The 26242-nt window shown below is 43.7% G+C and overlaps 3 protein-coding genes across 5 annotated transcripts in view; 2 read left to right on the forward strand and 1 right to left on the reverse strand.

Annotated features, from left to right (window-relative positions):
• LOC140369294 (myoferlin-like) overlaps window positions 1–16806 on the reverse strand; it is a 24596-nt gene extending 7790 nt beyond the window's left edge. For 2 of the 3 annotated variants that reach the window (XM_072456586.1, XM_072456585.1), the window contains exons 1-22: window positions 16612–16806; window positions 16381–16436; window positions 15900–15991; window positions 4060–4168; window positions 3889–3979; window positions 3654–3802; window positions 3410–3538; window positions 3275–3337; window positions 3153–3203; window positions 3049–3079; window positions 2758–2873; window positions 2555–2681; window positions 2367–2470; window positions 2202–2270; window positions 2093–2136; window positions 1581–1663; window positions 1411–1449; window positions 997–1121; window positions 818–931; window positions 540–717; window positions 322–446; window positions 81–190 (exon numbers count right to left, since the gene is read on the reverse strand). In XM_072456586.1, coding sequence (XP_072312687.1) covers window positions 81–190; window positions 322–446; window positions 540–717; window positions 818–931; window positions 997–1121; window positions 1411–1449; window positions 1581–1663; window positions 2093–2136; window positions 2202–2270; window positions 2367–2470; window positions 2555–2681; window positions 2758–2873; window positions 3049–3079; window positions 3153–3203; window positions 3275–3337; window positions 3410–3538; window positions 3654–3802; window positions 3889–3979; window positions 4060–4168; window positions 15900–15991; window positions 16381–16436; window positions 16612–16699 — 2093 coding nt within the window. In that variant the 5' untranslated portion in view covers window positions 16700–16806. The remainder of the gene's footprint in view (window positions 1–80; window positions 191–321; window positions 447–539; window positions 718–817; window positions 932–996; window positions 1122–1410; window positions 1450–1580; window positions 1664–2092; window positions 2137–2201; window positions 2271–2366; window positions 2471–2554; window positions 2682–2757; window positions 2874–3048; window positions 3080–3152; window positions 3204–3274; window positions 3338–3409; window positions 3539–3653; window positions 3803–3888; window positions 3980–4059; window positions 4169–15899; window positions 15992–16380; window positions 16437–16611) is intronic. The other variant, XM_072456587.1, reaches the window with a different exon arrangement.
• Window positions 16807–17652: 846 nt separating this feature from the next.
• Window positions 17653–20745, forward strand: LOC140368771 (uncharacterized). The gene is made up of 5 exons (XM_072455830.1): window positions 17653–17885; window positions 19104–19341; window positions 19407–19565; window positions 20348–20470; window positions 20554–20745. The coding sequence occupies exons 1-5, from the start codon at window positions 17653–17655 to the stop codon at window positions 20743–20745; spliced, it is 945 nt and encodes a 314-aa protein (XP_072311931.1).
• Window positions 20746–20791: 46 nt separating this feature from the next.
• LOC140369401 (cilia- and flagella-associated protein 337-like) overlaps window positions 20792–26242 on the forward strand; it is a 5939-nt gene continuing 488 nt past the window's right edge. The window contains exons 1-11 of the mRNA XM_072456734.1: window positions 20792–20838; window positions 20910–21047; window positions 21138–21326; window positions 22152–22343; window positions 22435–22899; window positions 22971–23120; window positions 23203–23387; window positions 23475–23614; window positions 24105–24253; window positions 24324–24541; window positions 25397–25503. Coding sequence (XP_072312835.1) covers window positions 20949–21047; window positions 21138–21326; window positions 22152–22343; window positions 22435–22899; window positions 22971–23120; window positions 23203–23387; window positions 23475–23614; window positions 24105–24253; window positions 24324–24541; window positions 25397–25503 — 1894 coding nt within the window. The 5' untranslated portion in view covers window positions 20792–20838; window positions 20910–20948. The remainder of the gene's footprint in view (window positions 20839–20909; window positions 21048–21137; window positions 21327–22151; window positions 22344–22434; window positions 22900–22970; window positions 23121–23202; window positions 23388–23474; window positions 23615–24104; window positions 24254–24323; window positions 24542–25396; window positions 25504–26242) is intronic.

Genomic DNA, 26242 nt, shown 5'->3' on the forward strand with positions numbered 1-26242 from the left:
TGTAGTCAGTATTTTAAAACATCAACCTTTACGTTTTCAGTGAAATGTTTTGTGTAAATATTGATTCTTGTTTTATTGACCTTTCTAAGTCTTCAATCAGCTGATTGAGCAACTTGAGCCACACCTCTACAAGTTGGTTGTCGTTAACTTTAGCCAGGATGCCAACTTTAAATGCCTCCAGGTTGGATTGCTACAACAAACATGGAGAGAATTATGACAACTTTGTGAGTCACTCAGCCGCATGACTAAACATAGAAAAATAATGGCTATGAATGTCATCATTTCTGTATTTTAAGATTATAGAGGCTCATGAAGGTTTACCAGACGGTTGGTAATGTACATGATGATGTTGACAGAGTCCAGGCGGTGGCTGATGTCCTCCCAGTTTGAGGTAACCACGACTACAGGCTTGGTCCCAGCCCAGGGCAGATAGTAGTAGTGGTTACCTTTAACACAAGTAAACAGTTTGTATTCACTTATTACTCTTTTACACATTGTTAGTAACATAATTGTCTGATTCCAGAGGAGCTGTTTCTCACCATCAAACACTGCACAGCTGTACTGAGTGGTTGAAGCCAGAGGTTTGCAGGTGGTGTCTAGTTTGTTGCCATAGTTACCGATGCTGACCTCAAACTGAATGGGCTCCCCGGGTTCTTGTAACATGGTAGCACTGTGGAAAACTGCACACAGGCAATACTTCCTCCTCCTCTGGAATTTCTGAAATAAGATTAGAGCATTGGACAAATGGAAACGTCATTATAATATTCTGATCAAAAATAATAGGCTGGGGGGTATAGTATGTATGAGTAAGCCTCACTTGCACCACCAGGAGGTCATCATTGGGGATGCAATCCACATGTTTGTCTTTTTTTTCGTCCAGTTTTGTGGACAGCTCAACGAGGACTCTGCCTCTGTATGCCACTCCTTCTCCCTGTGACCAGAAGCGTGACGTGAAATACCTCCACACTTAGTCACAATCCATACTGTGACCACTACCTTGCCATGATTGAGTTCCTCATAAGGGTCTGGCAGGCCTGTGAACTCTCTCGGACTTCCATACAAGTTTACATAGCACGGTCCAAAGACAGGGAGGAAACCCATCTCAGACTCTCCTGTGTTTGCTGATAACACATTAAAAACACCTCTTAATCATCATAAAAATGCATCATAACCAAGGTGAGCCATGCAGCACTACGTATACTAGAAGCTACATTTGTGGACCTGCGTGGCAAGGGACAAGCCAGGATAGAAAGGGTGGACACAAGAAGCAAGAGTGCAAACAATACAACAAAAACAAACACTTTTCTCACACTACTACTGCTGTTTTAACAGTGGGCACGCAGAGGGAATAGACAGCAGGGTTTAAAGCACTATCTCACATGCAACACATGCAAAAATACACAAATAAACCTTCATAGGATGGTATATCCCTTTTGCCTGCATGATCGTCTATACCAGGAGAAAAAGACAATTCAAGTATTTTTAGGAGTTATTATTTTTGGCTTGTATTTTACCATAGCCACATTAGAAAAGATCATTTCACAATAATAAACTTGAGAATAACAATCTTTCAGCTCTACCTTCAATTTCTCCACCAGAGGAGGCAATCTTGGCCAAGTTCAGATATGTGGTGCCAACAGCATCATTTCCAGTTATACGATCCCTACAAGAATATAAATGTTAACACTCCTCTTTTGGACACACACTTCCAAAAAGTGGGTACCCTGTAATCTGCACATGTGCAGTTCAGAGATATGCCACTGCAGCAATAAAAGGCTGTCATAACGTCCACACCAAAGGAAAAGACCTATTGTAACTTTTGCTCCCAACATTTCCTTTGGATTCCTGTCAGACACACACTGTAATGGAATTAGCTGAGAAATACTGATGTAAAGTGTGTTACTGAGAGGAAAGGAGGAGGAAAGGAGGAGTGAACACAGATTGAGTGATAGGCCACCATTATATTCTCATGTGGCTGCTAATATGGCAGGGAAACTCTCTGACCACACTGCAAAAGATTGTGGCCTACTTTCTACGCTCCACCCTCTAACTTACTCAAATCTACAATAGAACTCATGTTGCTTGTACTTACCAGTCAAATACAGTTAGTTTGATGCACTCACACATGGAAGGAAACTAAGATGAAAAAGAAAGTTAGGAATGAGTCTCAATTTCTCCTGCAGTCTTGATGAGATTGTTACCTTGACTTGAAGGTTAAGGACTTGGTTCCACTCTGGGTTTGCATTCTTCTCAATGATCTGTGTGCATAACTAAAGAAAAAAAAACCTGTGTTTTAGAGGCTGGGGCCACACTGAGGTCGCTTACAGTCAACAAAGCTGCTGAGAGGAGACGGATTAAACACATACCTTTTTGCCAGCGAAGCGAACCTCTAAGAAAGGATCTACAAGATTCTTCTTGTTTTCCTCCCCACCGAAGAATTCCTTCATCGATTGGATAAAAGCGTCATCCACTAGAAACACAGAGTTTATGTTATGGAACATTTATTTGAATACATTTCTTGTAACTCTCCTAATGAATTAGATACTTGACGTACTCTGAGGTATATCTTCGGCCCTGTACACCTTTAGTGAAAGTGTGGCCCATCGCTGAGCAATCCCAGCAGGTAGAAGCAGGTTAGTCTCGATGTCATCCTGATCGTCATTGGATTCCCTGCTCTCCACCTACAGTGAGGAGACTGGCATGAGGCAAACGGAGGCAGTAGTTTAAGTTAAAGGAGGTGGAGAAAGGGCACTTTACCGGCGGTTCATCTCCTACTCCCACAACAAAAAGGCTGACTTTGAGGTAGCCTTTAGCACCAGAACTGGACTCCTCAGGGTCATTTAGGAGAAGCCACTTCCTCATGACACAATGAGCTGTAATGGCAACAGAGACATTGCAGGAAGAGTTTGAAACAGTCTATTTAATGTTCTTCTGTTTTTGTATCTCTAGTCTGTAAGATAAGTAAATACCTGTGACTACCTGACAAACAATAGCCTATAGTATGAAAATGTAAATGAGAAACAAATAAGTGGTTTGATGTAAGCGCACCTGGTTCATCGTACACATAACCAATGTCCAGCTGAATTAGGAAAACACAATATTAGACACACCTGCAAATATACAGTTACAGCAATTCCTTATATTGTTTTTACCTTAAACTCTCCCATGAGGCTGTCTGCACGAAGTGAATATGAATTATACACCTGTGAGCATGTAGACATTAAAATGCAGTACTCTGAATGACATATGCACCGTATTAAGGAAAGCAACTTACCCTAAAGCTGATGTTCTCTTCAAGCAGATCTGATGGCAGCATGTGGACATTATAGAACATCATCTGAAAGAGGATTATTATTTTATCAAATCGTTGCAAAATGCCAAAGGACAACTCTGTTAGAAATGGATGTACCTCATCATAGAAGGGGTTGTTCCCCTTCTTGATCCTGGTTCTGTGAGTTTGCTCACACACAGTCACTTTCACCACTGGTTTGACATTGTTTCCAGACAGCTGGCGCGCCTCAATAATGCGGACACGGACCTACACATATCAGTCATTTCATTTTTACTTATTTAGTACTAATATATTAGTCCCTCAGAAATTTCTATTCAGTCATTCTATGAAACAACTGTAATAAAATAAATGAATCTGGTACCTGGAAGTCCTGGGGTTTATTGGCCAGCCTGTGGCGGCTCTTGGAGCTCCTGACCAATCGCTGGCGCAGGTTATTTGACACATTTCCACCTGCTGAACCAGCATTATCTCCACCTGTGGTCTCATTGCCCTCCTCAGCTCCACCAGATCCTGTTCAGCAGGCAATAGAGGGCATTAAACCTATATTAAAACAGTGTCTGTCCAGTATATTGCTGGCATTTCTGCATAAAACACACCAGCATCCACTGTAGAATCTCCTCCTTGAGGGTCATTGAGGTCCGTAGCACTGGCTGGTGCTTCATAGCCAATAACGAGGTTAATTGTTGCCTATGTGGAAGCATATTAAACATTAACATATTACAACTAATAATGAAGATTCAAAACTAAGCCAACAGCATAAAACTTACACCAATGCTTTGTCCGCTTTCATTGACCAATGGTACATTTTTGGAAGGCAGAGATTTTGCTTGACCTGAGGCTAATTCTCTCAGAGAGATTTTGGCTGAACCTAAGAATCTGTTGAAACACAAATTTAGTAAATCTTTGTTTCATCTTTGGATCAGGTTACACAGAAACACAGGCTGAGAGCACAGTCACAAAAAGCAGAGGCCTGTCACCGCCCAGAGCCAACAGACCATGCCTGTGTGGTCAAACAAACGCAACCGGGCTCACTGTCAACACAGGAGCTGCCAACTGCCGTTTCCTCTCTTTACTGCCCAACAATTGCACAATAGAGCTCAGTTAGTATATTTATGTCTCAATTAATTTGTTTGTCCAAAAATGAGAATAAATCATTAACTTATTGTATTAACAGAAGAGGAAGAAAGACTCATAGATTTGGTAATACTCAAACCACAGGTCAAGGTCAAAACTGTATTTATTTCTTATCTGAGACGTTAGCTATGTATTGTTTGACTTTCAGTGGGTTAACACTTCTGATGCTAAATAACTATCAGAAAGTACTTTTACTTTTACTAGAACGTATTTTTAACTCACTATATGGAACAGAAAGCCTTAAACAAAAGTACATCAGAATACAATGTAGCACCATGTCAGGCATACTGCACATAATCATAGTACTAACACTTTATAAGGGTTTTAAAGCAGCTGCACTTAAAACATATTTTGGATCTTCTCCCAAATAACTGAGATAATAGGAGGAGAGGATGGAGAGTCATTGTTTTGGCAGTTTATCAGGAAGTCTGCCAAGCATAATCTCCGGAGTCTTAAGTGACTGTATAAACTTGGTATGTCCAGGGAGAACCCACTAACAACATGAGGAAATGTGTGATTTATAACAATAAGATTTTGACATAAATTGCAGTTCATCACAAAATTATTTCATATTATTGTAGCACAGTTTTTGGTAACTACAGCCTCTCACAAGATGTAATTCACCAGCATTCATTATTTTTGTTTGTGGAAAATGTAAACATAGAAAACAATATCTTTCCACATGTGTGTGTAATCTTGTGGCAATTTTCTTTAAACTTGTTCAATCTTTCAAACTTATTAATTAGGCTTCTTTACAACATAGGTTAAGTGTAATAAAATAAAAAGCCAAAAGATATTTGGGAACAATAAATAAAGGTATTTGGTAGCCATCAATTCTTATCAAGAAAGACTTAAGTTACTTCAATAATATAACTCAAGTAGAAGTTGCGGCCCAAGGCATTACTCAAGAAAGGGTAAAAAAGTATTTGGGGAAACTATTACTCAAGTAAGAGTAACGTACTTGAAGTAACACCTGATTTATAATCTGAAATTAAAACATTAAATCAGAGCTTCTGAAACTTTTTCTGGCGTGCCGCCTTGGGAGATAAAAACATATCCACGCCCCCGGAGCCTCTAGACATATTATGTATGATAAAATAAAACAAGAGAAATTGCAACTATATATTTGCATATTAGCCTGAATTAATAGTAATAATTAAGAGTTTGAACAGGCTAAATTACATTTTAGTGTCATTCACAGACTGTGACTGTCTTTCTTTGGTTTGTACATGAAGCTGAAGAAATGGCACAAGACAGATCCTCCCTGCTCTGAGTGCTGCCCCTCCCTCTGGCTCTCCTCAGCTGCACAGACAGGGCAGGTCAGCTGCGCAGACAGGGCAGGTCAGCTGCCCAGACAGGGCAGGTCAGCTGCGCAGACAGGGCAGGTCAGCTGCGCAGACAGGGCAGGTCAGTCACCTGTCTGCAGTGGGACAGTGCAGAACTGGCTGTGAAGGGCAAGGCAAGCCAAGGCAAGGCAAGGCAAGTTTATTTGTAGAGCACATTTCATACACAAGGCAATTCAAAGTGCTTCACACAGCAGGAAAAATGCTTTCAAATCACAAAGAAATTACAGAAACAGAAATACAATAAAATTATCCATCCATCCATCCATCTTCTGCCGCTTTATCCGGGGCCGGGTCGCGGGGGCAGCAGTCTGAGCAGGGACTCCCAGACTTCCTTCTCCCCAGACACTTCCTCTAACTCCTCCGGGGGGATCCCGAGGCGTTCCCAGGCCAGCCGAGAGACATAGTCTCTCCAGCGTGTCCTGGGTCTTCCCCGGGGCCTCTTCCCGGTGGGACATGCCTGAAACACCTCCCGAGGGAGGCGCCCAGGAGGCATCCGGAACAGATGCCCGAGCCACCTCAGCTGGCTCCTCTCGACGTGGAGGAGCAGCGGCTCTACTCCGAGCTCCCCCCGTGTGGCCGAGCTCCTCACCTTATCTCTAAGGGAGCGCCCAGCCACCCGGCGGAGGAAACTCATTTCGACCGCTTGTATCCGCGATCTTGTTCTTTCGGTCACTACCCAAAGCTCATGACCATAGGTGAGGGTAGGAACGTAGACCGACCGGTAAATAGAGAGCTTTGCCTTTCGGCTCAGCTCCCTCTTTACCACAACGGTCCGATGCAGCGACTGCATCACTGCAGCCGCTGCACCGATCCGCCTGTCGATCTCACGCTCCATCCTTCCCTCACTCGTGAACAAGACCCCGAGATACTTGAACTCCTCCACTTGGGGCAAGGACACCCCACCCACCTGGAGAGGGCAAGCCACCTTTTTCCGGTCGAGAACCATGGCCTCGGATTTGGAGGTGCTGATTCTCATCCCAGCCGCTTCACACTCGGCTGCAAACCGTCCCAGTGCATGTTGCAGGTCCGGGTTTGATGGAGCCATCAGGACAACATCGTCTGCAAACAGCAGAGATGAGATCCTGTGGTCCCCAAACCGGACACCCTCCGACCCCTGACTGCGCCTAGAAATTCTGTCCATAAAAATTATGAACAGAACCGGTGACACAGGGCAGCCCTGGCGGAGTCCAACATGCACTGGGAACAGGTCTGACTTACTGCCGGCAATGCGAACACAGCTCCTGCTCCGGTCATACAGGGACCGGACAGCCCTGAGCAAAGGGCCCCGGACCCCGTACTCCCGGAGCACCCCCCAAAGGACACCCCGAGGGACACGGTCAAAAGCCTTCTCCAGATCCACAAAGCACATGTGGACTGGTTGGGCAAACTCCCATGAACCCTCGAGCACCCGATGGAGGGTATAGAGCTGGTCCAGTGTTCCACGACCGGGACGAAAACCACTCTGCTCCTCCTGAATCCGAGGTTCGACTATCGGTCGGATTCTCCTCTCCAGTACCTTGGAATAGACCTTACCCGGGAGGCTGAGGAGTGTGATCCCTCTGTAGTTGGAACACACCCTCCGGTCCCCCTTCTTGAACAGAGGGACCACCACCCCGGTCTGCCAGTCCAGAGGCACGGTCCCCGAACGCCACGCGATGTTGCAGAGACGTGTCAACCAAGACAGTCCTACAACATCCAGATACTTTAGGTACTCAGGGCGGATCTCATCCACCCCCGGAGCCCTGCCACCGAGGAGTTTGCGGACAACCTCAGTGACTTCAGCTTGGGTGATGGATGAGCCAGCCTCCGAGTCCCCGGTCTCTACTTCCTCTTCAGAAGACGTGACTGAGGGATTAAGGAGATCCTCAAAGTATTCCTTCCACCGTCCGACGACATCCCCAGTCGAGGTCAGCAGGCCTCCACCCGCACCGTAAACGGTGTTTGTGAGACACTGCTTCCCCTTCCTGAGGCGCCGGACGGTTTGCCAGAATTTCTTTGGTGCCGACCGATAGTCCTCCTCCATGGCCTCCCCGAACTCCTCCCAGGCCCGGGTTTTTGCCTCTGCGACAGCACGAGCCGCGGCTCGCTTGGCCTGCCGATACCCGTCGATGACCTCCGGAGACCTACAAGCCAGAGTGGCCTGATAGGCCTCCTTCTTTAGTCTGACGGCATCCCTTACTTCCGGTGTCCACCACCGGGTTCGGGGGTTGCCGCCACGACAGGCACCGGAGACCTTGCGACCACAGCTCCGAGCAGCCGCATCAACAATGGAGGCGGAGAACATGGTCCACTCGGACTCAATGTCCCCAGCCTCCCCCGGGACATGGGAGAAGCTCTCCCGGAGGTGCGAGTTGAATACCCTACTGACAGAGGGCTCCACTAGACGTTCCCAACAGACCCTCACAATGCGCTTGGGTCTGCCAAGTCTGTCCGGCTTCCTCCTCCGCCAGCGGATCCAACTCACCACCAGGTGGTGATCGGTTGACAACTCTGCCCCTCTCTTCACCCGAGTGTCCAAGACACGCGGCCGGAGGTCTGATGACACGACAACTAAGTCGATCATTGACCTCCGGCCTAGGGTGTCCTGGTGCCACGTGCACTGATGGACACCCTTGTGCTTGAACATGGTGTTCGTTATGGACAATCCGTGGCTAGCACAGAAGTCCAATAACTGAACACCGCTCGGGTTCAGATCGGGGAAGCCGTTCTTCCCGATCACCCCTCTCCAGGTGTCACTGTCATTGCCCACGTGGGCGTTGAAGTCCCCCAGTAGAACAACGGAGTCCCCGGTCGGTGCACTGTCCAGTACCCCTCCCAAGGACTCCAAGAAGGCCGGGTACTCTGCACTGCTGTTCGGCCCGTAGGCCGCCACAACAGTGAGAGACCTGTCCCCCACCCGAAGGCGGAGGGACGCGACCCTCTCGTTCACCGGGGTAAACTCCAACACGTGGCGGCTGAGCTGAGGGGCTATCAGCAAGCCCACACCAGCCCGCCGCCTCTCCCCGCGGGCAACACCAGAGAAGTGGAGCGTCCAGCCCCTCTCGAGGAGATGGGTTCCAGAGCCCAAACTGTGCGTGGAGGTGAGGCCGACTATATCTAGTCGGTATCGCTCAACCTCCCGCACAAGCTCAGGCTCTTTCCCCCCCAGCGAGGTGACATTCCATGTCCCCAGAGTTAGTCTCTGTGTCCGGAGATCTGGTCGCCGAGGCCCCTGCCGTCGACTGCCGCCCAGATCTCTCTGCACCGGCCCCCTATGGATCCTCCTGCGGGTGGTGGGCCCACGGGAGGGCGGCCCCACGTCGCTCTTTCGGGCTGTGCCCGGCCGGGCCCCGTGGGGTAAGACCCGGCCACCAGGCGCTCGCCATGGAGCACCCATCCCAGGCCTGGCTCCAGGATGGGGCCCCGGTGACGCCGATCCGGGCGACGTGAACTGCCTTGATTGTGTCGTCGTCATAAGAGGCTTCTGAACCGATCTTTGTCTGACCCGTCACCTAGGACCTGTTTGCCTTGGGAGACCCTACCAGGGGCATGAAGCCCCCGACAACATAGCTCCCGGGATCATTCGGGCACTCAAACCCCTCCACCACGTTAAGGTGTCGGCTCAAGGAGGAGACAATAAAATTAACTGAATTAAAAATTATCAATCCAACTGATTGTCTAAACTAATAAAATCACAAACAAAAGAGAAGAGTGCAAAGAAAAAATCCTTTCAGTCGTATATGCACAGCTAAACAAAACTGTTTTTAGCTTAGATTTGAACATTGTCAGAGTAGAAGCCTGTCTCACATCTTCAGGAAGACTGTTCCAGATTTTAGCTGCATAAAACTGAAACGCAGATTCCCCATGTTTTGTCCTGACTCTGGGCACCAGCAGGAGGCCGGTCCCTGAGGTCCTCAGAGTCCGAGATGGTTCATATGGCACTAACATATCCAAGATGTACTTTGGTGCTAGGCCATGGAGAGACTTGTACACAAGCAGAGCTGCTTTAAAGTCTATTCTCTGAGCCACAGGAGCCAGTGCAGAGACCTGAGAACAGGACTAATGTGATCATACTTCCTGGTTCTAGTCAGGACCCGAGCAGCAGCGTTCTGGATGTACTGCAGCTGTTTTACAGCTCGTTTGGAGAGGCCAGTGAGCAGGCCGTTACAGTAGTCTAATCTACTGGAGACAAACACATGGATAAGTCTCTCTAAATCTGGTTTTGACACTATATTTTTGATTTTGGCAATGTTTTTTAGATGGTAAAAAGCTGCTGATGTTATTGATTTGACGTGGCTATTAAAGTTCAAGTCTGAGTCCATTATTACCCCCAGATTTCTGATTTGGTTTGTAGGTTTTAGAGCGAGACTCTGGAGGTGACCGCTAACACTTTCTCTTTGTTTCTGTGGGCCAAAAACGATTATTTCAGTCTTGTCTGAGTTCAGCTGGAGAAAGTTGTTTTGCATCCACAAACTGATCTGTTGGATGCAGTGACAGAGTGAATCCACTGGTCCATAGTCACCTGCCGATAGTGAAACATAGATTTGAGTGTCGTCTGCATAATTGTGATAGGACACATTTTCACTGCGTATCAACTGACCTAACGGCAGCATGTAGAGGTTGAACAGAAGGGGACCCAGGACTGACCCTTGGGGCACTCCACAGGTCAGGGTCATGTGGTCTGAGACACAGCTACCAATTTCAACAAAGTACTTCCTGTCTTCTAGATAGGACCTTAACCAGTTTAGGGCAGTGCCAGTGATGCCCACCCAGTCCTCTAGTCTCTGTAAGAAGATCCCATGATCGACAGTGTCAAAAGCAGCACTCAGATCTAACAGAATTAAGACTGAGGCTTTGCCCGTGTCAGTGTTCAGGCGGATGTCATTTGTCACCTTGACAAGAGCAGTCTCAGTGCTGTGATGAGGTCTAAAACCTGACTGAAAAACATCAAATGAGTTGTTTATTAAGAGGAAATCTGTGAGCTGTTGGTAAACAACCTTTTCAAGGACTTTGCCCCAAAATGGCAGATTAGAGATGGGCCGGTAATTACTCAGTACTGCAGCATCAAGTCTGCTCTTCTTTAGGAGAGACTTTATGACCGCAATTTTCAAAGACATTGGGAATGTTCCAGATTGAAGCGACATGTTAACTTTGTGAGTGAGTGGTGCTAACAAACTGTTCAGCACAGACTTTAGAAATCTGGTGGGTAACACATCGAGGCAGCATGTAGATGAACTCAGACTGGTTATGATCTCATGGACAGTTTTATCAGTTACTGGTGCAAAGTGAGTTAGCTCTAAGTGTCTTGGTGGTTTTAGGGTAATGTTTTGCATTGTGGGATTTATAGCATTTTTAATGCCCTGAACTTTGTCATTAAAGAATAATGCAAACTCATTACACTTGGATGTGGAAATAAGTTCTAACGGCAGCTGAGCTGGAGGGTTTGTTAATCTGTTTACTGTGGCAAACAGGACACGCGAGTTGTTACTGCAGCTTCCAATAATTTCAGAAAAATATCTTTCCCTAGTTCTACGTAAGATTAGGTTGTACATGTTCAGCTTCTCTTTGTAAATCTCTTTTTGAACCTGGAGCTTTGACTTGCGCCATTTCCGTTCGGCCCTGCGGCACTCCCTTTTCTGTGCCCTGACCGAATCATCATTTCTCCACGGCGCCTTCTGCTTATTTTTAACCATTTTAGCCTTTATAGGGGCGATGGTGTCCAGAACATTCAAAACACTAGATGTAACAGAGTTCAACAAATCATTTACATTAGAACATGAGACATTTTCAAAGTTTATCATTTCCATAAACAGTGCACCTGTGCCATCACTTATGTGTCTCCTCTGAACAACTGCAGGACCAACCGGAGGTTTGGGAGAAACAGACAGGTCAAAGAAGACACAGAAATGATCAGACAGAGCAACATCGATCACATTAACATTTGAAATATTTACCCCCTTTGTAATTATGAGATCTAGAGTGTGTCCTTTGCTGTGGGTGGGGCCTCTCACATGCTGAGTAAGACTGAAGGTTTCAAGGACAGCATCAAGCTCTTTAGCGTTTCTGTCACAAATATTATCAACATGCACAATGAAATCACCTGTAATGACCAAACCATCAAAGTCTGTGCATACGACTGAAAGCATCTCAGTAAAATCATCAATAAAACTTTGGCTGTGCTGGGGAGGCTTGTATGAAACAATGAAGAGAATGGATGGAGACCGTTTTAGCTCCATTTTAAAGGATACATACTCAAATGATGAAAACACCCCAAAAGACAACCTGCGGGTAATTATTTCATCTCTAAAGACAGCACAGACTCCACCCCCTTTTTTGTTTTCTTGTGTTTCAGATTCAAACTTAAAGTTGGGTGGAGCAGATTCTATCAGAACTAGATTTCCATTGTTTTTGTCAAGCCATGTTTCAGTTAAAAACATAAAATCAAGATTATAAGAAGAAATAAAATTATTAATTAAGAGAGATTTGTTACATAAGGATCTGACATTTAGCACAGCAAGTTTCAGACTAGTTTCAGTGGGACTGGGCTTTATCTTTTCACAGGGAACATGAAACACATTTCTCAGATTGGGCCTGACTCGCATTTTGTTTTTCCATCTGTGTGATGATGTGACTACAGAAATAGCACTAGGGGGGGCTCTTTTTACATAGGGCCCCGGGTTGGTTTGATTTTTAATGTGACAATAAGTCCCGGCAACGCTGAGACCCAGTGCATCCTAGCTATGGGAGATACCAGGTGAAAGGCGAGGTTGGATGGGTGGTGGGGCTTTTGTAGCCAAGGAGAGTTTGGGACCAGGTGAGAGGCGAGGGGGGATGGGTGGTGGGGCTTTTGTTGGTGTAGTCGGCTTGTGCAGGGAAGAGTTGATAAGTATTGACATAGCCCTTGCTATATTGGGCGTGAGTGGAGCCATCTTAATGCCTGATTTGATCAGACTTTCAAAATGGCTGGGAAGGCCCATGGGTGAGAGTGGAGATGAGAAGAAGAATGATGAATCTTTAGTGGGAGTAGATGTTGCAGGGGGAACCCAGGGCTGGTGTGAAGGCAGGGGCGATGACAGGGATGTTGTTGGGCTTGTCACAGATGGGTCCAAGGCCTTTGAAGATTGTTCCTTTGCTGGAGGCGGTGGAGGTGAATGTGGAGCAGCTGGAGCTGAATCCTTTGCTGGTGGTGGTGGAGCAGCTGCTGATGAATCCTTTGGTGGAGGCTGAGGTTGTGGTGCTTTTGATGTTGAAACATCAAAAGTCTCTGGCTGATGGAGCAGGAATTCTTCTCTCATTCCTCTCTTCTCTAACTATCTGCTCAGGACCCTGTCCAGGCCCAGTCCAATGCCTCAGAGCGTGGAGCAGGTTCTCTGTCAGCACCCTTACTCCACCTCTGCATAGGTGGGGGCCATTTCTCTTAAACAGGTCCTCTCATTTCCAGAATAGATAGAAGTTCTCAATGTAGTGTAGTCCTCTCGGGGAACACTCTTTGGACAGCCATGTGTTCAGCTGAAGAAGCCGGCTAAACTTGTTTATCCTCCTGTCGATGTTTGGAAGAGGTCCACTTATGAATGTTTTGATTTCCATTTTATCAAGCACGTCGAATAACTTTAAGAAGTCTTTTTTCAAAACTTCAGTCTGTTCCCGCCGCATGTCCACTGCACCCACGTGCACAATCAGCTGTTTAGCTCCTCCATGCTTAGCCATAATATTTGGAAGGAGTGACGTTATCTCAGAAACAGTGGCGCTTGGAAAAGAATGTGTGTTTATCTTTTCATGCGTCACGTGACTTATTGCGCCGTCCCCAGCTAAAACAATCTGCGTGACCTTGGCTCCTGGCACAGATCCTCCTCGCTGTATTTTGGCCACGTCATCTTTCCTTTTTTCATTTAATTCCATCTCTGAAAGTGGTAAAAATCTGTTTGTGAGCTGTGTTTTAGGTGACTTCACGTTATCTTTGTATCGTTTAGGCTTTGCTCCAAGTTTGTTCCAAGAAACAGCCTGGTCTTTCTGGTTTTTAGACAGTTTTGGAAACGACACAGAGTCACTGCGGTTTAGGTTGAAAGTAGCAGTTTTTCTTGTAAAAAGTGTGCTCTTCTTACCATCGGTTGACACAGGAATGGTATCGTGAAGAACTTTTTCAGATTCCAAAACAAATATCCGTGTTTTCAGCTCATTAATTTCTTGTTGATATTTCCGACAGCGTTCACAGTCTTTCTACCTTCTTCTCCCGGACATGTCGCTGGCGTCAGATATGTCGTTAAAACTGGAAAAATGTTCTTAAAATCCTTGGTTTACTTGAAAAAGTCTAAAGCAAAAATGTTTGGAAGACAAAAACTGATTAAAAAGCAAAATAAATAAGGAAAGCAGCAATAGCAAGCGGAGCGAGCAAAAAAGCGTGTGCACTCTTCGGAAGCAGGATACAGTAGGAAAGAGGCGTTTCAAGGAGAAGATGCACTCACGTTACTTCTCAGTCACTGTGGATCACTTTTAACACTGCTAGCACCTCACAACTAGGAAAATGAATTTGGTAAACAAATTCATTTGCATATTGTTTCATTGTTTTTTCAACCCAAAATGGCGGAAGGAGAAAACGATATCGATTTGGTCGAGGATATAATTATAACGCTATTCTCAAGACAAAATTTTCAAGAAAAGTTAAACATTGTAAGGAGAAGTCGTCCGACGCTGCAAAGCCAGTCACAGGTGGTTTGTTGGATCGTTGAAGTGATCGATTTGGTCAACGAGACTCCAAAGTACGGCTGGGCACTTACAAGAAATGTTGCTTTGGAAAACCTTTGGGGAAACCCAAGTGGATCTACAGCTCAACAAACAAGTGCGCAGGGCAACGGAGCTGCACAATGAAAAAGGGAAGAAAAATAGGGAAATATTGAGCTTAGTTGAACTGTACTGTATTGTACTCTTCCCCTGCAATTCTCTGAAATGTAAATTTTAAGGTAACGCAACGCGTGGTTGAACTGCGTTTCCATCTAAATGTGTAGTGTCTAGAGCCATGGCATCATAATGATGTAATAAGAGGTGGATTAGTTTGGGTGGGACTGTGTAGGACCTGACTGAAGGCCCCAGGCCCACAGCATGCCGCTGTTAGCAATTAAAATGAAATTTTCATAGTGGACTAATTGAAATATACGTCTCAAATCTGTGTACTCTACAGAGTACAATGATGTCATTGTACAAGCTTTTACTGCATCTCAATCTGACCAGTTGCTTGCAGTGAGTCAAGACAATGTTTAGGTTCTCCCCTCGCTCTTCTTTGTTTCCAGGCAACCGGAATCTCCCATAATCACATCTGGGAAACTATTTGGGGGAAAGCGCACCACCATCTCCCCCTCTGCGCTGTAGATCTTTAGGCAGTGCGTCAGATGGGCCGGCCCGGTGGAAAACATTACTCAAGTCAAACAAGGACAAAACTCCTCCCTCTCTCAGTTATGACTGTCCCATACACTCTGGAAACTTACTAACTAAAGCGCATGATTGGAAACGTATATGTTCTGATGTATTTCTGCCATATTTCTGCATGATTTTATTGTTGATTCAATTTACTTTGATCACAGTAATTGGTGATGTTGTGGAAATAGTTGCGGTCGAACTAGAGTGGTGCCATGTGTGCAGTCGCAAATAAAACCTGAACCATTTCCAAAGTCCAAAGTTGTCAGCATTTTGGTGACTTTTTCCCCATTCACAGCAACATCTAAGCCATTTCCTACTTCTCCAGTCCATGTAAAAAGAATACAAACAGCTATTCATCCATCCATTGTTGCCTAACTGCGATCAGTCAACCCACAGAGTGCAGCAAGTCCAAGCATGGCAGACTGGGTGTGCAAGGGCAGATGCAGCCCACAGATATTTCTCATCAAATTTCTGCCCTGGCATGTCCAAATTGGTCTGAACAAAACATAAAAGACCAAAGGAACATTTTTAAACCTACATAAAGAATAAAGATAAGATACTACATAAACTAGTATGCACAATTAGTACACAATCATCAAATCAAAGGACACACCTTGAATACTGCTCAGACCAATTATATTTGTAAGTATACTTAGTGATTCAATAATGTGAGGCAACGTTTATAATGATCCTAAGGTTGCACAAAAAGATAAACACAGGTGTAATAGAAAACTTACTTGTCTTTGCCAATAGTTTCATAGTCTTTCACAACCACGTCAATGTAGCAGTTGGTGTCCAGTGCCTGGCCTTTCAAATCAAACTCAAGAACCTGCAAGAAAAGGCATGAAAGACAGTTTAGTATGTGCAGAAATTCCAATAGTATTTATTCTGTATCTTGGTTATCACATATGAGCATGTCTCCGGGTTAAATATAAGCGTATATCATGAAATCTATTAGGATGGTGGCACTGTGGCAGTCATGGGATTACTCTGTCTACTGTACAGATGTTTCCATTCCATTTCTCAATCCAGACCATTTTTGAGTAGAATTGTTATAATAAATAATCAAAAATAGTACACAAATCAGTCGCTTTCTCTCAACAACTAGGACCACAACTCGGCCATTGCAAAACGATCATGCGAATCATAAAGAAATATTTGCAATTGTATTGGAAATATTACACATAGAATACACAAAATCATTTGAATAGAAGTTACCTCGTTCCATACAGGATTCAGCTCACTGTCAATTGATTTTGTTTTTTTCTTCTCCTCTGTAAGTTAGAAATTGTTTTGATTAATAAATAAATTATCACTTTACCAATCCTGACAAAAAAATCAAAACGTCTCTATATACATTCCTCACGTTCTCAAGTGGAACTTTTTGAGTTGTAACTCAAAATACATGCTTGCATACAATAAAGAGGAATAATCAGAGTTAGCTCTTACCTTTAAAAATCACAGACGCAATTGGATCAGGAGTTCCAACTCTCTTTTTAGGCAGCCCATTGGCTGACTCCACTACCACCCTCAGCATGGTGGCAAACTAAACAAAATAAACTTAAAGTAAGTGACTAAAAACTAAGCACAAAGTCTAGTCTTGTTCCAGTGCTGTGCCATCCTCACAGCCCATCACTGGAGCCGACAGAGCAGGGCTGAGGAACTGCCCTGTGTGGGACGGAGGGGAGGGAGGGGCGGGTCACGGGCCTGTAATTAGGCCGAGAATGGAGCCACAGTGGGCCGCTGCTGCCATCCTGGGTTGGAGCAGGGATGCATCATGTGGAGCCTGGAAAAAGCTTAGGAGAAGTATGGCTCTATCTACTGGCGGTAAAGAGCAACCACATGTTTCTCTACTAAAGACTCCAGCCTCTTCAGATCATATTAAGCCTACATTCTGTTCATGCTTTTCGATATCAAAATACTTCCTTCATGTAAGTAAAACAAAAAAGCCTACTTTCCATATCCATGTTTCAGCTTTAGTGTTTTGTTTCTCTATGCCTAATGAATTTAATCAGACAAGATCCTGTCAGTTATTAAAGTTTCCTGTTGACTGTTAATTAATCTATTATTCAGTTAGTTAAAGGAACTGTATGTAGCCTGGACACTTATTGTTTTAAAAAGGTGTAAACACAAGTGAAGCTGGGCCCTGAACTGAGATAGAGGACAGACCATGGCTCATGATCAGCTCATGTTCAACTCCTTCTCCTCCAGAACTCCAGTCTCACTGAGCTACAGAGGTTCTTGAGAACGAAAACAGTGAGGTTATTATTATTTTTTATTTTTTTAACATTTAATGAAATAGTAAAACAGGTAAAAGCTAATTCCAATTATATTTTTTTCTAACAGAACAACAGTCCTTTAAGAGCCTGTAATGTGGTAAATTGTGCTTTTGTAGCCTTTACTTTGAGACCCTACTGTCTCTATGTAAAGTGTAACTCTTGAGGGTCACTCACAAACATGGCCTTCTCCAATCATTAACTTTACTCGGTGATGGTCTCCAGGCAGACCTCAACCATTCTCCAAACTCTTCTCATGCGCTGTGTTGACTCTGGACTCTCCGTCTCCCTGTGGGTGGACAAAAACCTGACGGATAGATTACTGACCTGTAAGATGGACATTCTTTCCCTGTTTGAGAACCAATGCCTCTGTTTGGCCCAATCAGATTTGCATGAGAAGGAAGTGATGGGACAAAGAGCCCAGAGAGTCAGACCTGGACCAGTTCAGTGAGGACTTCAGACTGGTGAGGTGCCTGCAATGGGACGCTGCTTTTGTAATATCACACAGAATATCAAGAAATAGACTTGAGGCCTTGAAAAACTGAATTACATTTTATTGTTATGGCTATTTTGAAGACAAATCCATGGTTGCTTTATGAGCAGGAGATTCCTCACAGCAGGTTTTGGTGAGTAATCATTATGTTGTGTTGTGGTTACAATTTAAATATAACTGTATGCTGCTAATTTAACTTGTAGAAAGGGCTATGAAAAATATTATGGTGAATTCTAGCTTTTATATCTATCAAAAGTAGGGCTGGAACTAACAGTTATTTAAGTTGTTTGGAGTCAATATGTTTATAATCACATATTTCCCATAGATTCCAGGGAGACTTTGGTAGAAAAATAATTTAATATCATTGCCAACTTAGTTACATGTATCACAATGTTTATGATTTTAGACTATGGGAAATCTTTTTAGGTTTTTTGGAGTATGGAAGATCAATTGTTCAGATTTAGAATTTGAAATGCCCTTGAATTTTTCTTTCTGATTTTTTTGAACATGGAAAAAACATATTTGAATAGTTTATGCAATTGAACTATTTATCTTCCATATTGGGGCCACTAAAATGTATATTCCTTTTGTCATAAATGTTTAATCATATTTTTGAGATAAGAAAGGGTTATAGATTAATGGTTATTTTAATAGTCCTCAAGTTTCACAAACATTCAGAAAAATCTCTTTTTGGCTTTTTGGTATTCTCTGTTATTTTACTCATGATTAGTAACCCTGCACGCTTTTAATGGAGACCCTCACACTCTAAATGAAACATGTTCAACCCCTTTTAATGCAAATGTTCACTGTTTAATTGTTTTATGAGTCCATTGAGAAAGAAAAGGCCACTCATGGATCACACTGGACTCATCTACCAAGCTCATTGTGTAGTCATTGTCCAAGTCTCTACAGACCACACACATTGTTGGAAAGACACATTTTGAATTTAAAATGACTTTTCTGAACCTTTAGAATACAACAAAGAGAAAGTTAAATGAAAGCTTGTGTAATAGGCCTACAACAGTTGTAGTACTCATGCAGGGCCACAGCGGGGCGCTACAGTCCTATTGCAGTCCTATAAACTCATTACAACAGGATCCTTATGAAGCTTCAGCAGTGCACTGGTTTAGTAATTGTTTGTTTGTTTGTTTGTTTGTTTGTTTTTACCGTAGTGATGCCTCTATTGGATTAAGCCCTGCAGAAAGACTTAGCCCAGAACACCTGCAGCTCCTCAGGGATGCTTTCACTTGTGTTCATCACAAGCTGCAAACAAATGGAGTTACTGGACGGAAAAGAAGGACCAGAAGCCAAAATGATCCTAGAGTGGTGTTTGAGGAGTTTTGTGAAGTCATTAGTTTAGTGTTTGGCTCTGATGCAGAGGTTGGATGGGTCAAGCGCTTCTTTGAGGAGGTGGGTTTCATTGAAAACCATTAGATTGGTATGCGTTATTGACAATGAACAAGTGTTGTGTGTAGGTGGATATCTGCTGCACAGGACAAGTGAGCATGCAGCAGATGTACTCTTACCTTCTGTTGGAGTACAGCCAGAGATCCAGGGCCTCTGTCCCGGCTCCAGCTCTGCTCAGGACAGCTCAGGACTCCCAGCAAACCATCAGACACTGCTCCAGCAATAAGGTAGAGGAGCACTAAGTAGGCCATTAGAAACAAAACACAATTCACCTCTCAATTATTGTCTGTAAATGTATATTGGGTAAATGGTGTAGGTAAGCATAGATTTTTAGCCTGTTAAATGCTAAATGTTTACAAGAAAAAATAGCTAGTATTTAACAGTTATAATTTTAAGATAATGTTTGGTAAAAAATAATGAAACATCTAGTCATGTAACAACTTACACAAAGAAAAATAGTCAATCTCCAGGTAGTTAGTAGGCTTATTGAAGTGTTGGGATGCAACCTTAGGTCCAGTTATCTCACATGTCACATCAAGATGTGACTGAACCCATGAAAAGAGAGCAATGGCTATGGTTGATAAACTTTCCACCATTTATCAATATAAATACCGTGGAACCTTATGCAAGGAACATTTTATACAGCCTAGACCCATCAAAATAGTTTATAAACCCATGTTTGGCATATTTAAACATCGACTGGGCCACAGACCTGCAAATTATTTTGAAACGGTTTATCTACACATTTACGTTACATCTACATTTATCTACACTACTACACCTTAATTCAGTCTCAGAACCTTAATATCAGGGCTGTCTTCTTAGACCAAAATGTTAGTCATTGAGGTTATAATGGTAGACTATTTTAAACTTGCATTAGAAAGGCACTTCTCAGACCAATTCACCAGGAAAAATTGCTATGAGGGGCACATTTGGCCCCCGGGCCACAGTTTGAGCACCCCTGATTGAACCTAAATTGTATTGAATTATTTAGTCATTACATTTGCAGAGGGAGCCAACAGTCCGTGTAGTGGCTGTTTTCCATCCACCTTCGCTGCGCTACATTAGTGTGAGTAAATGTGGCCAGGTCACTGTCTGGAACAAACACCTCCACATCACAAAAGCTCTAAGTGTAAGAGAAACCATGGTTTTAAGCCCATTCATGATTGATAGTGCTTGAACATCTTAACACTTACATTTGCACTCTGCCTTCAGCTCGCTGGAGATCCAACAGAGGAAGTAGCTCATACTAAAAGATTCAGAGGATGGGTCACTGATGCTGTGTACATGAAGAACGCCCGCACTGTGGCCATTTCAACAGACTGCAGGGACATACACTTCATCAATGTCTCCACAACTAATGTATTTGAGGACTTGCACCTCTATGGCATGTATAATGTGTGGTAGATGATGTGTAGTTCAAATGATGATAATAACACTTGTTTTATATTAGGTTTTCCATGTGTCCCTACGGCTGTTTGTTACTGGTACGATGTTCAGGTAAAACGTTTTTCAGCTTGCCAATACAATGTGTAAAAAAATGTCTAATGAAATGTTCCTGTTTTTTAAAGTATCCATTCGAAGCATCAAAGTTGCTTGTAGGGAATGAAATGGGAGTGGTTCATGTGTTGCAGTTTCTGAACCCAACCAGGCGCCTTTTCAAAAACATGACTAAGAAAGAGAAAAGCCTTCAAAGAATCTATTTTCATGTAAATACTTAAACGTTCAAAGTGTAATAAAAGCATTTTAGCTGTGTCGGTGACAGTGTTACAAAGTGTGTTCTTATCTGTTCCAAACAGCACCTTAGTGACCACGAGAGCACTGTCACATATCACTGTGTCCAAAGTGGGCACCATGACCCAATTAACAGGATCATGTTTGAAACTTGTACCAACGGGATTATGACATCGTCAGAGAGTTCTGTCACCTCTGTGGTTTGCATCAGTATGTCAGAAAAGCAGAATCCATACATTTGGAAAATCAGGGAGGTGAGTATTATTGTGTATTATTTTGAAAATGAAAGATACTTTCCTGGCACACACAATATTAGTATTTGACTAGTTGCTGGTGTCTAGGAGGAGCAGCAGTAACTAAGTCAACAGCAGAACTATAGTAAACACTGAGTGGCGCTCGCTCATTCGCCAATCACGTTGTTGCACATTTTGCTTTCACCCCTGACTTAAGGACCCCCAGTGGGCTGCTTTGAAGCAGAGCCGCAAGTTCGAAAATCAGTTTGATGTCAAACTAGAATTTCTCCATTGTGGGACAAATAAAGGTTCTCTTATCTTGTGGCGCAGACTCTGCCTGTCCATTTATCCATTCACTGCCACGAGAGCTAACCACATATTGTCTTAGATCATTGGCGTCCTTGGCTCTTCACGTGCATTCTGGGTTACTCCCAGCACGTATGTTTGGTTAATTACTCTAATAAACAGTATAATTGTATTACATTTTCCATTGAGTAATTAAGTGATTACGTAATTAATTACATTCATTACATTCATTACATTCATTTCAGTTTTACTTAGTCCTTTGGGATTGGCCCGAGCCTCCCCTTTTTGTTAGGGCTCAATTCTTGGTTCACCCGGCTCCTCCTCCACGCTCTTTGCTCAGTTTAAGGCCACAACTATGATGTTTGCGTAATGAATGTCTGGACCAATGAATCATAAAACAACCACTTACTCTGTGAAACCTTTCAATCCTTGTTTGTGGTTTTTTGTTGTTTTTATGCATTTATATTTGTCTTTTGCTGACATCTCTGAAACCATCTGATTTCATATGCTTTATAACATGTTTCTGTCTTTGTTTTTGAGGGAGTAAAATGTTTTGCCTTCAATGCGCCGCTGCAGCTTGTTGTGACTGGGGGCAGTGACGGGGCAGTCCGACTGTGGGCTCGATATGTGACCACACATCCGGTGGCTACGCTGCTGGGTCACCACGCTGCAGTTATTGATGTTGCAATCTACCAACCTGTGGAACAGATTTTCAGCTACTCCAAAGACGCAGTCAGTACCCAGAGGAAGGATTGTGCTGCAGTATAATCAGCACATTTTGCAATATCATTATATGTAATAAATAAAGGGATGTGTGTTTCAGGAGCTGAGGATCTGGGACATCACCACACACGAGTGTCTCAAAATTGTCCTGTTGAATTTCCCCTGTCTACACGACCCCCAAATTCCTGAACACGGCAACTTCCCTTTCCTTCTTCTTAGTCCTCCTCTTCCCGATGAGATTCCTCCTCATTTACTGGTGGGGTGCAAGGATTACCTGGCCCTGCTCCCTCTGTCCGTCAGACAGAGAGCGGGCAGAGAAGGGGTGCTGACTGATCAGTTGGGAGATGCCGGATCAAAGGCGTCCCTCTCCTGTGCTTTATACAACCCCACTCTGCAGCAGGTGGTGACTGGTTCCACTGACTCAACAGTTTGCGTGTGGGATCTGGAGACTGGGAAGAAGAAGCTACACATCTCCAACGCTCACGGAGAAGAGGCGCTGAGCTGCATGGCTCTAGAGTCATCACAAAGACGGCTCATTACTGGGGCACGTAATGGTACAATTAAGGTGAGAGACATCGCTAAATATGAAAGCAGCACTTCACACGCAAGTATTTCAAGTTGTTGCATTTCTCACAGGTGTGGAACTTACTAAATGGTCTGAACCTGCACAAACTCCAGCCTCTCACCAACTCCATGGTCACTGGGCTGTTGTGTCTCCATGGTGATCGCCTGTTTGCTGTTGGTTGGAGTCAATGTTTTGTTGAATATGACCTGGCATCTTCTAAGGTAAAAGAAAGCCATGAATAGTTACTTTATTGAAATGACTGAGTCCGTACAGTGTGCCACATGTGTGTAAAATATGCCACAGGATTTGCACGTGAAAGCAAACAGGTCCTGGAAGACGAGTGGACCGCACAAGTCAGACATCCTCGCTCTGGGCCATTGTCCAGCTTTGGGAGTTATTGCCACAGCAACACAAAAAGGAGAGGCCGTTGTCTGGAAGTTGGAAACACAAATGCCAGTTCTCAGGCTATGTAAAGACACATCTATGGGGTAAAAATGTGTCCTGATTTACTGTAGAATTAGACAGAAAAACTCAGTGGTGGGGCGTTCTATAGGTTATGAATGGTCTGTTTACAGAGGTGCGCCACCAGTAGATTGCCTGATATTCCTCCAGCATCGAGCGGCTGACAGAAGTTTAAGAAATAAAGGCGTCTTAGTGTCGTCACAGGCTGGTTTTGTCTGCTTCTGGAGCGTCACTGGACAAACACACTCTTACGGTAAGTGTATTGTGGATAGAATGGACATGATTGAAGTGACACTGTGTGGCAGGGTCAGTTTTAACATTGTCGCTGACATGAATCTGTCAGTTTTAATTATTCTCTGGAGTCTGGAGTCCAGACTCTTGACAGTGAAGCTGAACTGTCCACTTGGCCTTTAGACAGAGCCATTCCACACAGCCCACAACTATGTCTGTTTCCAGGTCCCATCTGTGTTTAGTGGTGTGGGACGCAGGGGTTGTGAGAGCTTGAGTATATTTATGCCAAGTGTATAGGTAAACACAGTTGGCAATTACGTAATTACGGTGTGTAAACATGCATACAATTGTTTGCATTTAATATGAATTGCGTACACAGTATAGCAATATCAATAAAGGAGTTTTTATTGTGGATTAAAGTTGTCTGTGGTTGTTTTAGACTAAAACAATACATAGAGAAGAAATATGTAATTGCTTGGATTACAAAGAAGGGGTTCTTATCTTCATTCCAGGTCAGTTCTTTGCTCCAGAGCAGTCAGAAGAATGTGTTCTAACCCTGAGCTCTAACCAGTCAGAAAACACTCTGCTTGTTTGTGGTGACACGGCGGGCTGGCTTCACATTTGGGACATCTCAAACTATGGACTTGATATCCCAGAGCAGGTGGGATTCTGGTATATTTGCCTGTAGTAAACATGTGCAGTTCCTGAACATGTGCTGTGTTTGTTTGTAGACGTTGAGCACGCGCCCTCCTTTGCTGCACCGCTGGAGGACACACACAGGAGCACTGAGGAGCGTGAACGTCCTGAAGGTGGATGAAAGACTCTTTATCCTGTCTGCTTCAGCTGATGGAGCGGCTAGACTCTGGACACAAGATGGAGACCATGTGGGGTCTTTTGGACAAGGCGCGCAGTGGAACATCACAGATCCTTGCTCGTTTCAGCCTAAAAGGTTTACGATAATTATTGGTCATATGATTTTCACTTTTTGATAATTTTTTCTTGACTTTGATGGAATACATCCCTCAAACAAACAATGTTATTTAATATGAGCTGCCCAAACTATTTAAAGATAATTACCTTTAGTTGAATGCCATAACAGAATCCTTCCTCACAATCTCCACAGATGTACATTGTTTGCAAGCCAAGGTCATAAATTCAGCTTGGCATTTTGTGACTTTATTTCCACTATACTATTTCTGTTGCATGTTGGGTAACATGGCTCATAAAGACACATCTGTCCGACCAAATGTAATTTTAGAGGAAGGAAAGTGGGGGCAAAGTGTCGGCACAAATATACCGTAGTAAATAAACATGCATTACATAAATGTAAAAGTTCAGAAAGAGGGACGTTATTTTGACTGGAGAAGAACAGAGAGCACCTAGTACTTTTTATCCTATGTAGCATTCATAATTCAGGGGTCAATGCTCACTGAAGGAAGGGTACAATGTACAAACTGAATACTACATACTGGGCAGCCTGCCAGAGACATACAGTACAGTACAACCATCAAGAATTCACAGAGAATCCATATGTACTGCAGCCTTCTTGGTATAATGTCTCTTCACCATGCCCCCTTTGCTTTTTAATTTAACTTTGTTGTGTCTATGTGAAACAGATACATCTAAGGTTTTTACTGTAGTAACGCAATGATCTAAAATGTGAAATTAAAGTGCTGGGAAAGAGTGGCCCTTCTGTTGTACAGCACATCAAATCTAACACTGAACAGAGATACGGTACTTTTGTATCCAAGGCCAATTACTAAGTCAATGTTTGCTGTATAAAAGCTTTGTGTATACACATTAGGAACACAGAGTGCATCCTGACCAAAGAACGCTGTGACCAGCTCCAGAGCCGCAGGCCTGACTCCTGTGACAGCGGTCAAACATCACAGGGAGCGCTCTCTGCTGAAGGTAACTATGTGAGGCGCACGGGTGTCTCTCTGACTGTCCTCTCCCTGACCCGTGTGGCTGTTCACAGGGAATGCCCCAGTAATAATTATAACTTTCATCTGGATCTCACCTGTTTCTGTGCCAAGTGAGCAACCAGAAAGTCTAGTATCAGCAATAAGAGTTCCGAAATATTAAAACTTCGCAAACTACATCTTCCATGTCCAATGTTACAATAATATCCAAACTAAATCCAGGGCATTCCTCAAATTCTCCTCTGAAGTCTGGTGCTCGACTGTTGGAGAATGTTCTGAGGCTTAAACTTCAACAGAAAATTCGGATATGATCAATAATTCTGTGTGAAAAGGAGACACAGAGACAATGCAGTAGAATTTCTTTAGCTGTCTGGACACTACTTGTCAGAACTAGTGATTGGCTGTACTCTTTGTGCCACCAAAATGATGAAGTGTTTTGTTGTTTTTCTCTTCATGTGGTGAATCTGAGAAAGAACATTAAGGGCCTCAAACAGGAATCATAAAACATAACTTTAACGTCACATTTTGATTCAGTTTCTAAATATTGTAACGCTATTGCCAGTGTTTGGCTGTTGAGGCTGCAAAACGCAAGGTACACAAAATAACTGTACATGTACTTGTGTGTATATTCTGTAAAAGCCTGACTCTTGTGGTGACTAACCATAACCAGTTTGTTTCACTGGAATGTGATTGGTGCTTTAACGTGAGCGTAGCGGACCACAGGCACA

Source organism: Eucyclogobius newberryi, unplaced genomic scaffold, assembly GCF_026437365.1.
Source record: "Eucyclogobius newberryi isolate DKJ021-1_F unplaced genomic scaffold, fEucNew1.0.hap1 SCAF_20, whole genome shotgun sequence".
Taxonomy (NCBI): domain Eukaryota; kingdom Metazoa; phylum Chordata; class Actinopteri; order Gobiiformes; family Gobiidae; genus Eucyclogobius; species Eucyclogobius newberryi.

Bases quoted from the DNA above. Each gene is read 5' to 3' on its own strand.
- LOC140368771 (XM_072455830.1), top strand. From the start codon at position 17,653: ATGGTCTCCAGGCAGACCTCAACCATTCTCCAAACTCTTCTCATGCGC. The intron at 19,566-20,347 runs GTAGAGGAGCAC...TTACATTTGCAG, and splicing joins GACACTGCTCCAGCAATAAG to AGGGAGCCAACAGTCCGTGT. The intron at 20,471-20,553 runs GTAAGAGAAACC...CTCTGCCTTCAG, and splicing joins ACATCACAAAAGCTCTAAGT to CTCGCTGGAGATCCAACAGA.